The following is a 12,347-nucleotide window of genomic DNA, read 5'->3' on the forward strand; positions in this document are numbered from 1 at the left end:
ATGTTCTGGTGCGATTGGTTGAGTTTACCGGTAGGTGGAATGTCATAACGACTGGTACTAGTATTTATACTGGTTGGCTGGTCGTTTGGCCCGTGAGCGACACGCACACGAGGTTGCAGTACTTGTACATCAAATCATAACAGATTACAAAGGACAGGCTCGTGCCGTTGGCTGAAGAAGCGTCAGCCATGGGCTGCGATCTATCCGGCGCCGCCACGCCGGATCAGCAGCAAGCCACGTACAAAGCACACGTGCGTCGCACGACCACACGATGCAGTGCTCAAGGGTTGCTGCGATTTCATTGGTCTGGGTGTTAACACCCAACCCTTGTCGGTGGTGTTGTAGTTTTTTTTGCAAACACAACTGTAAAACTATTCCGTCGACATGGGATGCAACATTCAATGATAATGCGGGGTTTCCGGATAATTTCCGGATACCATCATCTCCAATAAGATATCGAATGATCAGCCCGTCATGTTGTGGGTGAAGACAGCAACGAGGTGGCGTGGACGTGCATTAACTGTAAATCACGCGAGGCCCGCAGCAACAGCACAAGACATGTCCACTTCTTCCAATGTTAAACACTACGACACCAAAGACATTGACAGCCGCTTGGCGTACCAACTTCTCGTCGGGACGGTAGTGCCGCGACCCATCGCTTGGGTATAATACTAAGCTCCATCCATGTTCTTCGCGTAATGTAGCATTCGTCGAGTAGATCAGTACACTGAGCGCGGCGGGCGTATCCAATCTAGCGCCGTACTCGTTCTTCACAGTCGCGAGCACGTATCCTCCCGTGCTTTCGGTCACGCAAGTCAATCCTCGTGTCGGCGCCGACAAGGACACACTGGCCAACCTTCGACAGACCAAGGAATGCCAAGTGAATCTAGTCACCCACGACCTCGTCGGCATCATGAACGTGTCGTGTGCCAACTATCCGCATGACGTGAGCGAGTTCGAAGCCGTGGGCATCGACAGCGTCCCCGGCACACTTGTGCGCGCGCCTGGCGTGGCCGCCGCCCTCGTGCGTATGGAGTGCACGCTGCGGGACGTGGTGGCCATCGGCAACAGCAGCGTCATGTACCTGGACGTGGTGCGCTTTGCCGTGCGCGACGCCGTGGCTCGTGACGGGCGCCCTGTGGACGACGCGCGGTTTGTGGGCTTGGGCAAGCTGGGCGGCGACGGCTACACGAAAACCACCGACCGCTTCGACCTACCCCGACCGCAGCTATAATAAATGTACTAACGACAGAGCACCATTAACGAGTACTACTATGTAATCATCCAGTGTTTGCTCCATGGGTGAACAAAATATACTAATATTAATACTAGTACCGCATAGTACTGGAGTTAGTGGTCCTTGCATGCCAACTGAATGCAAATGGGATGACATTTCTTGCTTTTTCACGAGTATCCTGGAGACTGGACGACGTCGCACATGTACGTACAGTTGCAAGTTGCTCACTTGGGTATGTGCAGTTGCTTCTGTCGACTTACGAGCCAGCCACGAGATATATAACATTACTGGCAGGAGGCAACCCCACAATGTAGTTATTTTCGAAACCTCGCCCTACAGATATACTGTACTAGCATATACTATTATATACTTCGAAGTACATGCCTTGTTTGTAGTCGCCATACAGATATATATGTATATATCTTGTTTGTAGCCCTACATATATATATGCCTTGTTTGTAGTCGCTCTACAGATGCTAGTATATATGCCTTGTTTGTAGTCTCCCTACAGATATATATGCCTAGTTTGTAATACTGTAATCGTGTCTTCGAAAAACGAATCCACGACAGAGTTATCAACCAACATATTGTCGATTTGATACAAATTTGGGGAGGGGGTGCAATCGACCAAACCGATCCACAATCGATCTGATTGGTTGAATTTCATTGAGAAGGTTTTGATTGGCTAATAATTTTGAGCTCATCTGAGGTAGCCAATCAAATCGATTTAAATTCCAACGAGAAACCACAACACAATGAAATTTCACTCGAAAGCACAATATCACTATTCCTCGTTAGATCGTCCGTTCAATCTGCTGCTGCTTCCACGAGGGATGACGACGCACGCGTCACTTGTCAAAGTACTCGGCGGGGTGCTGCGGCGCGTCGTGGACCGCGTGCTCGTCTGGGTTGCCCATGTCTTCGTCCGGCTCGTCGGCCACGATTTTCGGCGGCACCTGGCCATATATATATATATTTATCCAAGTATATATATATATATAAAGTCTTCCTACCGTGTGAAACGGCACACTGGGGGCATGGTCGAGTTGTCGCAATTGTTCAAACAGCAATTGCTACCAAAAGACGCACCGACATATATTATACGTGTCGTCGTCCCCGACATATATATATATAATACCTTGATTTCGTTCAAATACGACGGCGTGTTGAGGTTTTCCATGTTGCTCACGGGCATGTGGAGCCGGTACTCTGGGCCAAAGTACTCAAAGTAATCGTTGTACGGCATCGCGTCCTACCGTAGTTTACAACTCATACCAGACATACCCAGGACGAAACATAAAAACAATGTACGGGAATGTCGACGTCGAGCAGCACAGACGTCTCATAGCACCACGCCCGCGGAACGTTGCGCAGCGTGTAGCCGCCTCCGCCGACCACGAGCATGGGAACGTTGAACGTGCGGATGTACGCCACGCAGTCGGCATGGCCCTTGACGCTTAAGTTGAACGAGCCCAAGCGGTCCCCAGACAGCGAGTCGGCGCCACACTGGAGGACGATAGCGCCCGGGGCGAAGTGCTCCATTACTTTGGCCATCACCTAAATACCGTGGTTGGGTATGTCGGGGCGGATATGGGGTACCTACCGATCGGAAGATCGCGCTAAAGCTTTCGTCGTCCATGCCGTCTCGGCAAGGAAAGTTCACTGCGTAGTTCTTGCCTTCGCCGTACCCAATGTCCTACGAGGGGGGAAGAAATATAATATAGTTTCCCTATTGTTGGAATATATATATATATATATCGATGGGGGGATTCATTCGTATATTAATTTCGATGATACTATTACCTACCTTGACATCGCCCGTGCCGGGGAAAAATTCCCCGTACTTGTGGAACGATACTGTCATGACGCGGTTGGTCGTGTAAAAAGCCTCTTCGACGCCGTCGCCATGGTGGATGTCAATGTCAATGTACAGCACACGCTGGTGTTCCCTAATCATGGGGAATATTCCCCATCAATGTCCCCATTTCGCTCGTTCAAACGTACTTGAGAAGCTCCAAAATGCCCAACACACAGTCGTTCACATAGCAAAAGCCAGACGCTTCGGACCGCTTGGCATGATGCAGCCCGCCCGACCAGTTGATGACGATGTCGGCGCTGTTGTCGTTTAAGCGCGCAGCGCCGCCGATGGAGGCACTTGCGTACAGCTGGCAGAATTCGTACAGACCGTCGAACACGGGACAGTCCTCGCCCACGTTGAAGCGCTGCAGTTGACGCAGGTAGTGATGCATGTTGTCCGGGGAGATTAATCGCAGGAAATGAATGTAGTCGTCCGAGTGGAATCGAGTCAACTCTTCCCATCCAAGCAACTTGGGGCGCTATACAGTACTTGTGCTCTCAATGGGGTATCCGTGTACGAACATTGGACGTACGTAGATTTGCATGTGCTTGGTCAAGCCGTAGTTCGTCACCAAGTTGTGCGTCATGCGAACGCGATGAGGCTACACAATCAAGCAACAGTGAACAAATGCATGTGACAACGCGATGACATGAGGAATCCATGCCTTCATGGGATGGTTGGGGCCATAATGGTAGTTGCCAATCTCCGCTACGCACAACATGTCAGGAGTGTCATCAAGAAGGCACCATCATGCATACAATCATAGAAGTAAGACACTCGCTTCTTCACAGCGCCATTCACATCATTCATAGTGAGCGGCATCGTCGGGTGTCCTGGTTGCTGGCCGCTCCTTCGTGTGTTGTTGCAGAGGTGAACAATATTCAAAACTAACGTGCCTGGATCTAATTTTAATACAAATTTAATAATTCTCTTTGTATTTGTATTAAAAAGGACATGTTTATATAAAACGTCACATAGAAATAGGCAAAGTCCGAATTAGGGTCAACAATTCCTATTATTAACCGAATTGAAGCTGTAATACTTACTGCACTCATGGAAGTGATCATGGCCGACGAAGTAAAGCCGCCGCCGGCACCCACGCGCATGTCCTACGTGGACATCTTCCAACTTCTGCATTCAGATGATCCAAACAAGACGGCCAAGCTTGTCGCCGAGTATGAAGCCGTTCGCTTGGAGACCAAGGAGAACGGCGGCGCGTCCGGCGATGAGGTGACTCACCCAAACTCCCTTCTCCGTTCTATGCATATTCCTCGCCACTCATTACGCTCTTTGTGGTAGTCAAGTGGGGACGACGACGACGACGACGCTGCCACAACCCCCACACGTGCACACTCGTCTGGGTCGTCCTCCCGTCGCCATCCCGACAAACCCAAACGCTCTTTCGTACGTGTATCTTCCCCATCAGCACACACCCTTCCTTCGACTTCTCCATCACACACACTTCGTCCATAGACGCAAATGACATCGGACGATCGACCATACCCGCGCGGACGCATCCCAGCGGGGTCGGGGCGTCAGCCCAAGTTGAAAAAGTCCAAGTTGATGCAAAAGATCACCGGGCGCAAGAATGCGCGGCCAGTGCCGATGCCCGGGATGTCCTAAGCAAGCATCGTCCTCTCCACCACCGCGTTCCATGCCAAAAGCTTTGAACTCGGCCATCCACACGTTGAACACATGTCATATTTACATAGGTACTTCTTTGGCTTAGTCGTCGTCGCTGTAATCGACTTCGCATTCGTCGACTTCATACTGGGAATGCCGCGCGGGGTTTAGAATGTCGCGCAACTGCAACGACCCCGTGTCCGAGTCGGGCGTGTAATGGCCGCCGTCGCCGCCGCCGTCCTTCTTGTCCTGCAGCATCTCAATCGTTCGTGCCATGACGGGTCGTTCCGGCGTCGATCGGTCGGCAGATGCCGCTAATCTCTCCGCGGGAGCTTCTCGGTCATTCGACGACGACAGCTGGTGTCTGGATCTTGCCGGGGACGACTTGCTGCCTTGGTCAAGCCGATCCGCACGTCGGAATGAGTCGTCTCGACTTGTGACAGCGCTGCTGTAATCCACATGGGGGCGGCCCGTGTAAAAGTCCGACGACGCCGGAGGTCGCCCTGTGACATCGTTGTCGTCGTTATGCCGGGGCCGTTGGTTCCGATCGTGTGCATACGCACACTCTTTTCGCTTCACTTGGGCATTGTCCCCAGTACTTCGAGACGTGGTAGCAGCAGCACCACCACTCGACGATGGGAGATTTCCCCCCTCGTCCGAATCTTTGGCGGGTTTGCTGGGCGTATTCCTTTCCTTGGCTTCCCATCGTGAACTCCCGCGACCAGCGGGCACCGGCTCGGAGGACGCTTGAGGTGGATTGTCCGGACGCCGACGGGACCTCGACCGTCGCGGTTCGCGATGGTCCGGACGCCCGCGGGACCGCGACCGCACAGTTCCCAGCGAACCCCCCCCCGATCGGGCGATTTCCCCCAGCGTGCGGCTGCCGCCCGTAGCTGATCTGTCTTGGTTTGGCAATGCCGATCGGGTGTCTTGGGTTCGAGGTCTGTCACTGGTGGAGGCGTACGGAGCCGTCCGACCCGCGGCGCTGAGGGAGTCGGTGTAACCTGTCGAGTGGTGTGTGCTGTGTCTGTCTGCGCTGCTGCTGCTCTGTCGTCGCGGGGCGTCTGCAAAACACGACCGACTCGACACGTCCCCGCCGCCAGCCCGTGCAATGTCGCCAATCGTCGGCTGCGACTGCCGGCCGGATGGAGGAGGGGAGCGGGGTGCCCGTGCCCGCGACCGCGACCGACGATCCAACAAGGAGCCGCCACCTGCCCGCGCCATCTCGCCGATCGTCTGCGGTCGGTTCGAAACAGGAGGACCTCGGTCTCGGGACCGAGGTCGACACGACAACGAGCCGCCGCCGGACCGGGCAATGTCGCCGAGGGTTGGCTGCGGGCGACTCGACGGAGGAGGACGCCGGTCTCGTGATCGGGACCGACGATCCAACAACGAACCGCCGCCCGCCCGCGCCATCTCGCCGATCGTCTGCGGTCGGTTCGAAACAGGAGGACCTCGGTCTCGGGATGTCCGGCGCTCCAAGTCGCGAGGCGCCAGTCTGTTAACTCTCTCATCCTCTCGCAGACCACGGCGTTGGTGCAACGTGTCGTTGTATCTGTCCGACCCGCCAGCGCGGGCGATTTCACCCAGTGACACAGGCTGCCGTTTGTCGGAATCGACGGGCGGAGGGAGCAGCGGTCGGCGGTCGCGGGACCGGCTGTTCGTCCGCGGGGCATCGCGTGCCCGATCGTTCTGATTCCGGACGTCGGGGGTGGTGTGATTGTTGGTTCGACGAGGAGAGTTGTAGAGGCGGGGCTGATCAAGCGATCGGGGGGGGTCCTTGCGGGGGGAATTGGTGGCGGGGTGCTTCGCCGCACCGGGGAGGGGTCCTTGAGGGGACCTTCTTGCGAAGGATCGGTGTATTTGGAAGGCGACGGGAGCAGCACCCCTTGACAGGAGGACGTTCGAGGCGACACGTTGTCGTTGGTGGCGACAAGTGGAGACGCCGCGGTACAAGCAGCGTTGGAAGCTGCCGCCGCCTCGGCAGACTCAGTAGCTCCACTGGACGGCGTCGCAGGTGGGCGATAGGGGGTATGTTTGGCTCGTTCCCCTTGTTTCTGCACCTTGTTGTCCAGAGTTGTATGGGATGGCTGCTTGGTTCGTTTCTCGTGTGCGACGACGGTTTGCTCATCCGAGTCGTACACGACACAGATCTTCCGCCCCCCCCTCACCGTCAGTCCCTTGGTGACGAGGGTCTTGACCGTGTCCAGGGACTCAAACGTGGCTTTGCCGATGCTGGTGGTCACGAACTGCGCCTTGGGAAACCGACGACGGAGCTCCGCGGTCACGTCGGGCCACATACTTTCGAGGTCGGTCCAGTCAGTGGGGTACGAGTCCGCCGCATGAAACACCACCGACGTGACGGCGGGGCCGCGCGCAAATTGCGCCGTCAGGGTACGGCCTTGGAACGGATGGGTCGATGCATATTGGATGATTTCACGCGCCTTGTCGATGGACGAACTGTCGATAAACACGTTTTGATGCGTTCGGTTCAGGTTGTGTAGATGGACCGTGTCGCGGGAGAGCGAGGGGTCGATGACTTGAAAGTACGCGAGCAAACGGTCTGCGTCGGAGCTGCGCTGAAACCCCTTGACGAATACAAACGGCGACGGCGGAATGAAGTCTACCCACATGTGTTAGGCATGGACAAGACTTGGAAAGGACATTTGTACCTTGTTTCGAGTCTACCTTAGCGGGCGACGGCGGCGCGGCAGTGACGGGGTTTGTGGACTTTGGGATTGAAACGTTGGGTGTGGGTCCAAGGAGCTTGTGAAGTGACGTCAAGTGACGCACGAGGACCCCGGACGTTTCACGGGCTAACGTCATGTTAACGAACCGACTCAGCTTCTCATGCAGCGCGAGGGAGATGATGGTCTGCCCCTTCATGAACATCACAAGGCCTAGGATAGCGTGAATTCGGACGGACTGGCTCTGCTTTCCTTCGCCAAGCTGACTCAACGACACCAACGCATCAATGGTTGCGTCTTCGTGGTGCGGAAAGTTGGCTACATGCTTCGACACGAGTTGCGCGGCCAGACTCTTGGCACCGTCCGAGGCACCTGGGACTTGAATAGCGCCGAGGATGTCTTTGAAGACGATGTCCTTCTCCTGGATGTCATCTAGCAACTCCAGGCGGGTGCCCCACTCGTGTAGCTCCTCCATCACACTGCGCTTTGTGTGGTGCACACTGCGGAACTGCCAATTCAGAAGATCAAGCGTCCGGATAAAACATGGTATCCGAACGCTCAATTTTCGCGCGAGAAATACCATCATGGACGTGCGCAAGGTGGCGCTGCCAGCAGGGTTCGCTCCCTACAGTTCATGGAATAGCAGTCTCAGCGAGTTCGACGGGGCTTCTACATGCAGCATGACGTGCGAGAATGGAGCCATCATAGCTCTGGAAGTGCACAGCTACCATCGACATGTCAAAGTTGTCGATCAAGTCCGCCTGGGCGTCATCGGCCTCGAGAGGTTCTGTCACGCGTGGACTTCGACACCGACAGCGAGACTGGCCGTTGCCCATGGCGACACATTGTTCATATACGACGACAAGTTCGAGCGGCGATCTGAACTGCAGCTCCCATTCTTTGCCAAGCACGTGGCCTTCCACGGCGCCACGTTGGTTGCATCCACGTCCAACGGAGCGTATGTGTACCATGTATGCCCAACGACGGTCAAGTGTATCCTGAAGCATCAACTTTACAGCGACGTTCCAGTCGGACTCGCGGCCTTTTCCCGTTGCGGTGCATGGTGCGGCATCGCCGCGATCGATGGACGCTTTGGTTTGTGGAATGTTCGGACAGCCATGCAGCTTGAGTTCTCCACCACGCTTCCATCGGCGCGCCCCACGTCGATTGCTTTCTCCGGGGACAAGTACGCTGTCGTGGCCTGCAAAGATGCGCATGTACGTACGTGTCCAAGGTGGCTCCATATATATATAATACATATACGGCCACCGTCATAATAACCATACTATTATATATATTTCAGGTCGCCGTGTTCCAGCGCGACAACGCGTCTTCTTGTACGTGGTCCCAACTATCTGCCTTCAGCTTGAAGCCCGAATCGGTGGCATCGTCGGCTGCTTACATGTCGAGCACCCTCGTCGCCGCGTGGAAGTCCGTGCCGGTCTTCTTCTCTGTCGTTCACAGCTCGACGCATATGGACATCATCGATGCCTCCACTGGCCGTCGGGTGCATCACATGACATTTCCAAGTCATGTTCATTTGATGGGACTCGTCGCCGTCGACGACAACGCCATGCTGATGCAAGATATGCAAGGTCAATCAGCAGCAGCAAATAATGTCTATGCGTTCACACAACATGAACCAAATCGAATAGGCACCATCTTCTCTGTGACGTGGTCGTTTGCAAAAGCCATGGCGGGCTGCACCAGATTTGGGTCATTTCAGGATGACGTGGCAGTGTACGATGGCGCGTTCGGAACACTCTACCTCGAGCGCCAGGCGCTTCGTCGGACGCCGCGCAACGGCCAACCCAGCGATGTACTCCCGTTGCCGTTTGTGCCCCCCCATGGCATCGATCCTTCCAACCGTGAGGAGCCCAACCCTAGTAGTACTACGTCGTTGTCGGTGCATTGGATGCGACAGGATTACGTGGTCGTCGTGTACGGCCATGCCGTCTATCGGTACGCACGGAACGAGTGGGCCGTCGCGGTGGTGCCCACGGGCGTGCATCGCGTGGCGTCCTCCACAGGTGACGTCGGCAAGTTCGAGTGCGTGTGTGTTCCTTTCTGAACAAAACGAGATGTAGACGGGCCCCTTGTGTTGGTCGTGTTGGGCCAGAACGATCTCATGGTGCTGGATGTCGACACGTTGGCAACGACGTCGGTGCACGCGGTCCCGCCACAAGTGTCGGCGCTACCTGCATTCCTTGCACCCTCCATGACCATGCACGTCGAACGACATGCTTCAACTGCACTCGTGCGGCTAGTGGACAACGACGTCGAGTTCTGGCGTTATCCCGTGACATGCTAACGCTATGAAACAGCACATCACCCACGAGACAGGGTCATGGTGCTGTCTGTTGTCGTCGTTCGACGGTTGAACTATAAGATATTTCGGAAATCTCAACCATGTACCCGTCGGAATGACAATTGGAGATTTTGTGTGGTCAGAATCATAAATAATCACCATTTATTATCTTCATTCATCTATCTAATAACCTACGCACTTGAATAAACTATTCTTTCGAAAAACGGCGATTTCTTTCACACGGATATTAAATGAAAGTCATAGTATCATATATCCGGATGGATATGAATCATGATTGGCATACACTCCGTACAGTGGAGTGAAGGTCTTGCAGCAGAACGTTAGCCAATAATAATCAACTCGATTTGAATGCCTCGAGTAATTACTCTGGAGTACGTTCGGGGGGACGCTTGCCCAGCGCTGGATCAAATGCCATCTAATTTTATGAAACATGCATACCTAACCAAACTTTGAATTCTTAAGCGATGGTGGGGGAACCTTCGTTCAGAAAGTGAGCGCATTACATCGCTTTCGCCCGAGATGACGAAACAACGAGGTGTCACTAGTGGGACATGCCAGCCTCACCATGATCGTCACAGGAATCGTAATCAACGCCAAAACAATTCGATGAGCAATGTAACCCCAACGACATAACTCAATTTACACCATGAAGTCTACTCAATCAACACAACCGGTGGTCACGGAGACATCGCCCGACGTCCCTACGTTTCTACAAGTGCCCTGTTACCATGTCGTCAAAGGCGCTAGTGCCATCAACGCCTTGGTGGTATCTCCACTGATGCACCGCTCCGTAGCGTGCGCCCTCCTCGGAGCTTTCCACTTCGGCTGGATGATGGCCGAAATGGCCTACATTCCGTTTCACCACCTGCGACTCTGTCAGCTGCCTCGCATTCCTCATGGCCAGTGCCTTCTCTTCCCTGGTCACTCAACCGCCGAGTGGACTATGCAGAGCACGGCGTGGGCAGTCGGGGGTGGCCTCGGCGCGCTTCTCAGCGCCTTCCCCGCCGACAGGTTTGGGCGCAAACGAACGCTCGGCTACAATGGCGTAGTCATGGTTGCCGGGGGCCTCGTGCAGCTGCTGGCAGGAGACATCTACACGTTCGCCATAGGTCGAGGCCTCAACGGCTTGGCCAGTGGGGTCGCCATCAACGTCTTGAACAACTACCTGCGCGAGCTGGCCCCCATCCAGAGGCGAATGTTTTACATGACGCTGGTGCAGATTGCGCTGTCCGTCGGCACGTTAGTGGTCACGTCGTTCATGTATGCGATTCCGGACGTTCCGTCGTCAACGTGGCAATTCATGCCGTTGTTTGGCGGCCCGGTGGTCATTGGGGCACTGCAGGTGGCGGTGATGCCGTGCATATTGGAGAGTCCGATGTGGCTGCTCCACCGACGTCAAGTCGACCAAGCCCATCTCGTAATGAATCAGCTGTACCTGCCTGGCGATGACGTCGACTCGCACTGGAGTTTGTTGGTGGCTACCATGGAGCGCCAGACACAAGAAACCGAGTCATCGTCGTCCAAGCTGTCGTTATTGGTGAGCGCCAAGTACCGCAAGCAGTTTTCGATCGCGGTGGTGCTGTCGACGATGCAGCAGTTGTGCGGTATGAATGCGCTGGTCGTGTATGGCCCCACCATGTTCAAGGCCATTGGTATCCACGAGCTGCGCTTGTCCAGCACGATTGTCAACTTTGGCCGGTTCCACGACATGTATCTTGGCATGAAATTTGGCGACCGCTTCAACCGTCGCACGCTTCTCCTGGTGGGGAGTGCAGGCATGATCGTGGGGTCTCTCGGGTTTACGGTGTGCCAAACATACCCCAGCGCCACCAACAACTGGGTGCAAATCACCTGCATGCTGGCGTTTGTTGCGTCGTTTTGCATGTCGGTGGGATCGTTGGGGTGGATTATCTCGACCGAGTTGATTCCGGAAGTTCTGGGGGCGTCATCGGGGCCATCGCCACGTGCTGTACGTGGACGGCCCAATTCTTCATTGGCGTGTACTTTCAGCAGATTTCGAGCGTTGGGCACTGGGGGTCGCAAGCGTTTGGCATTTTTCCAGCTGTGCTCGTGGTGTTTGTACTGTTTGTGTGGATATGTGTACCGGACACGCGCAACCAGACCACTGATCAAGTCACAGAAATGTTCTACTCGGACGACGACAACCAAAAACCAAGCGACGACGACGCGTTTGTGTATTGGACATCCGACAAGGAAATTGGATTCTCAGCAGCTCGTGATGGCAACGGACCACAACAACACTTTATTATTTCTTAAACTTGGAACAGCTATGCACTTACGAATGAATGGGGCCACAACTCTAGCTTATCTCTCGAGCATGCACAGTACATACAATGCTATTCCCAGGGTGAATCACGGTAGTGGTTATGATCCGTCGCTTGCCCATTCTACACATCCAGTTTGTGAAGGCATTATAAAACCTGACGATCTTGGCCTGTGGGGAAGTGTGAGGAAGAAATGACTTGCCAAGTGCAGGAGATCGTACACCGCGTCGCAACTTCGTCGTAGGTGCAATACAACACTTGTAGCCGCCACCATCGGTACTTGTCCCTAAATGCGACGAACCATGGCTGTGACGAGACGGACGCCAAC

The 12,347-nt window shown here is 54.6% G+C and overlaps 6 protein-coding genes across 13 annotated transcripts; 4 read left to right on the forward strand and 2 right to left on the reverse strand.

Moving 5' to 3' along the window:
* The first annotated feature begins 466 nt into the window (after window positions 1–466).
* H257_04459 (hypothetical protein) lies at window positions 467–1,349 on the forward strand. Its single transcript, XM_009828977.1, has 2 exons — window positions 467–663; window positions 719–1,349. The coding sequence occupies exons 1-2, from the start codon at window positions 475–477 to the stop codon at window positions 1,232–1,234; spliced, it is 705 nt and encodes a 234-aa protein (XP_009827279.1). The 5' UTR covers window positions 467–474; the 3' UTR covers window positions 1,235–1,349.
* Window positions 1,350–1,938: 589 nt separating this feature from the next.
* Window positions 1,939–3,972, reverse strand: H257_04460 (hypothetical protein). Of its 3 annotated transcripts, XM_009828978.1 has the most exons (10): window positions 3,854–3,972; window positions 3,760–3,803; window positions 3,628–3,696; window positions 3,242–3,573; window positions 3,045–3,186; window positions 2,841–2,933; window positions 2,549–2,794; window positions 2,376–2,489; window positions 2,251–2,310; window positions 1,939–2,193 (listed from the first exon to the last, which is right to left on the reverse strand). In XM_009828978.1, exons 1-10 carry the CDS (start codon window positions 3,915–3,917, stop codon window positions 2,086–2,088), a joined length of 1,272 nt encoding a protein of 423 aa, XP_009827280.1. In that variant the 5' UTR covers window positions 3,918–3,972; the 3' UTR covers window positions 1,939–2,085. The 3 variants fall into 3 exon arrangements, with proteins under 3 accessions (XP_009827280.1, XP_009827281.1, XP_009827282.1); XM_009828979.1 differs by having other exon boundaries at window positions 2,376–2,794; XM_009828980.1 differs by lacking the exons at window positions 3,760–3,803; window positions 3,854–3,972 and having other exon boundaries at window positions 3,628–3,739.
* Window positions 3,973–4,128: 156 nt separating this feature from the next.
* H257_04461 lies at window positions 4,129–6,123 on the forward strand. 2 transcript variants are annotated; one of them, XM_009828981.1, is made up of 3 exons: window positions 4,129–4,325; window positions 4,395–4,499; window positions 4,569–6,123. In XM_009828981.1, the coding sequence occupies exons 1-3, from the start codon at window positions 4,149–4,151 to the stop codon at window positions 4,716–4,718; spliced, it is 432 nt and encodes a 143-aa protein (XP_009827283.1). In that variant the 5' UTR covers window positions 4,129–4,148; the 3' UTR covers window positions 4,719–6,123. The 2 variants fall into 2 exon arrangements, with proteins under 2 accessions (XP_009827283.1, XP_009827284.1); XM_009828982.1 differs by having other exon boundaries at window positions 4,395–6,123.
* H257_04462 (hypothetical protein) lies at window positions 4,768–7,880 on the reverse strand (the record flags this gene model as incomplete). Its single annotated transcript, XM_009828983.1, has 3 exons — window positions 4,768–6,473; window positions 6,536–7,341; window positions 7,391–7,880. 3 exons carry the CDS (start codon window positions 7,878–7,880, stop codon window positions 4,821–4,823), a joined length of 2,949 nt encoding a protein of 982 aa, XP_009827285.1. The 3' UTR covers window positions 4,768–4,820.
* A 55-nt stretch (window positions 7,881–7,935) lies between these two features.
* H257_04463 (hypothetical protein) lies at window positions 7,936–9,870 on the forward strand. 5 transcript variants are annotated; one of them, XM_009828985.1, is made up of 4 exons: window positions 7,936–8,622; window positions 8,709–9,000; window positions 9,061–9,435; window positions 9,493–9,870. In XM_009828985.1, the coding sequence occupies exons 1-4, from the start codon at window positions 7,990–7,992 to the stop codon at window positions 9,714–9,716; spliced, it is 1,524 nt and encodes a 507-aa protein (XP_009827287.1). In that variant the 5' UTR covers window positions 7,936–7,989; the 3' UTR covers window positions 9,717–9,870. The 5 variants fall into 5 exon arrangements, with proteins under 5 accessions (XP_009827287.1, XP_009827286.1, XP_009827288.1 ...); XM_009828988.1 differs by having other exon boundaries at window positions 7,990–8,622; window positions 9,061–9,444; XM_009828984.1 differs by having other exon boundaries at window positions 8,709–9,444.
* Window positions 9,871–10,380: 510 nt separating this feature from the next.
* On the forward strand, window positions 10,381–12,011 carry H257_04464 (hypothetical protein; the record flags this gene model as incomplete). Its single annotated transcript, XM_009828989.1, has 2 exons — window positions 10,381–11,703; window positions 11,748–12,011. The coding sequence occupies 2 exons, from the start codon at window positions 10,381–10,383 to the stop codon at window positions 12,009–12,011; spliced, it is 1,587 nt and encodes a 528-aa protein (XP_009827291.1).
* Between the last annotated feature and the right edge of the window lie 336 nt (window positions 12,012–12,347).

Source organism: Aphanomyces astaci (genome assembly GCF_000520075.1).
Source record: "Aphanomyces astaci strain APO3 unplaced genomic scaffold supercont1.7, whole genome shotgun sequence".
NCBI classification, from domain to species: domain Eukaryota; phylum Oomycota; class Saprolegniomycetes; order Saprolegniales; family Verrucalvaceae; genus Aphanomyces; species Aphanomyces astaci.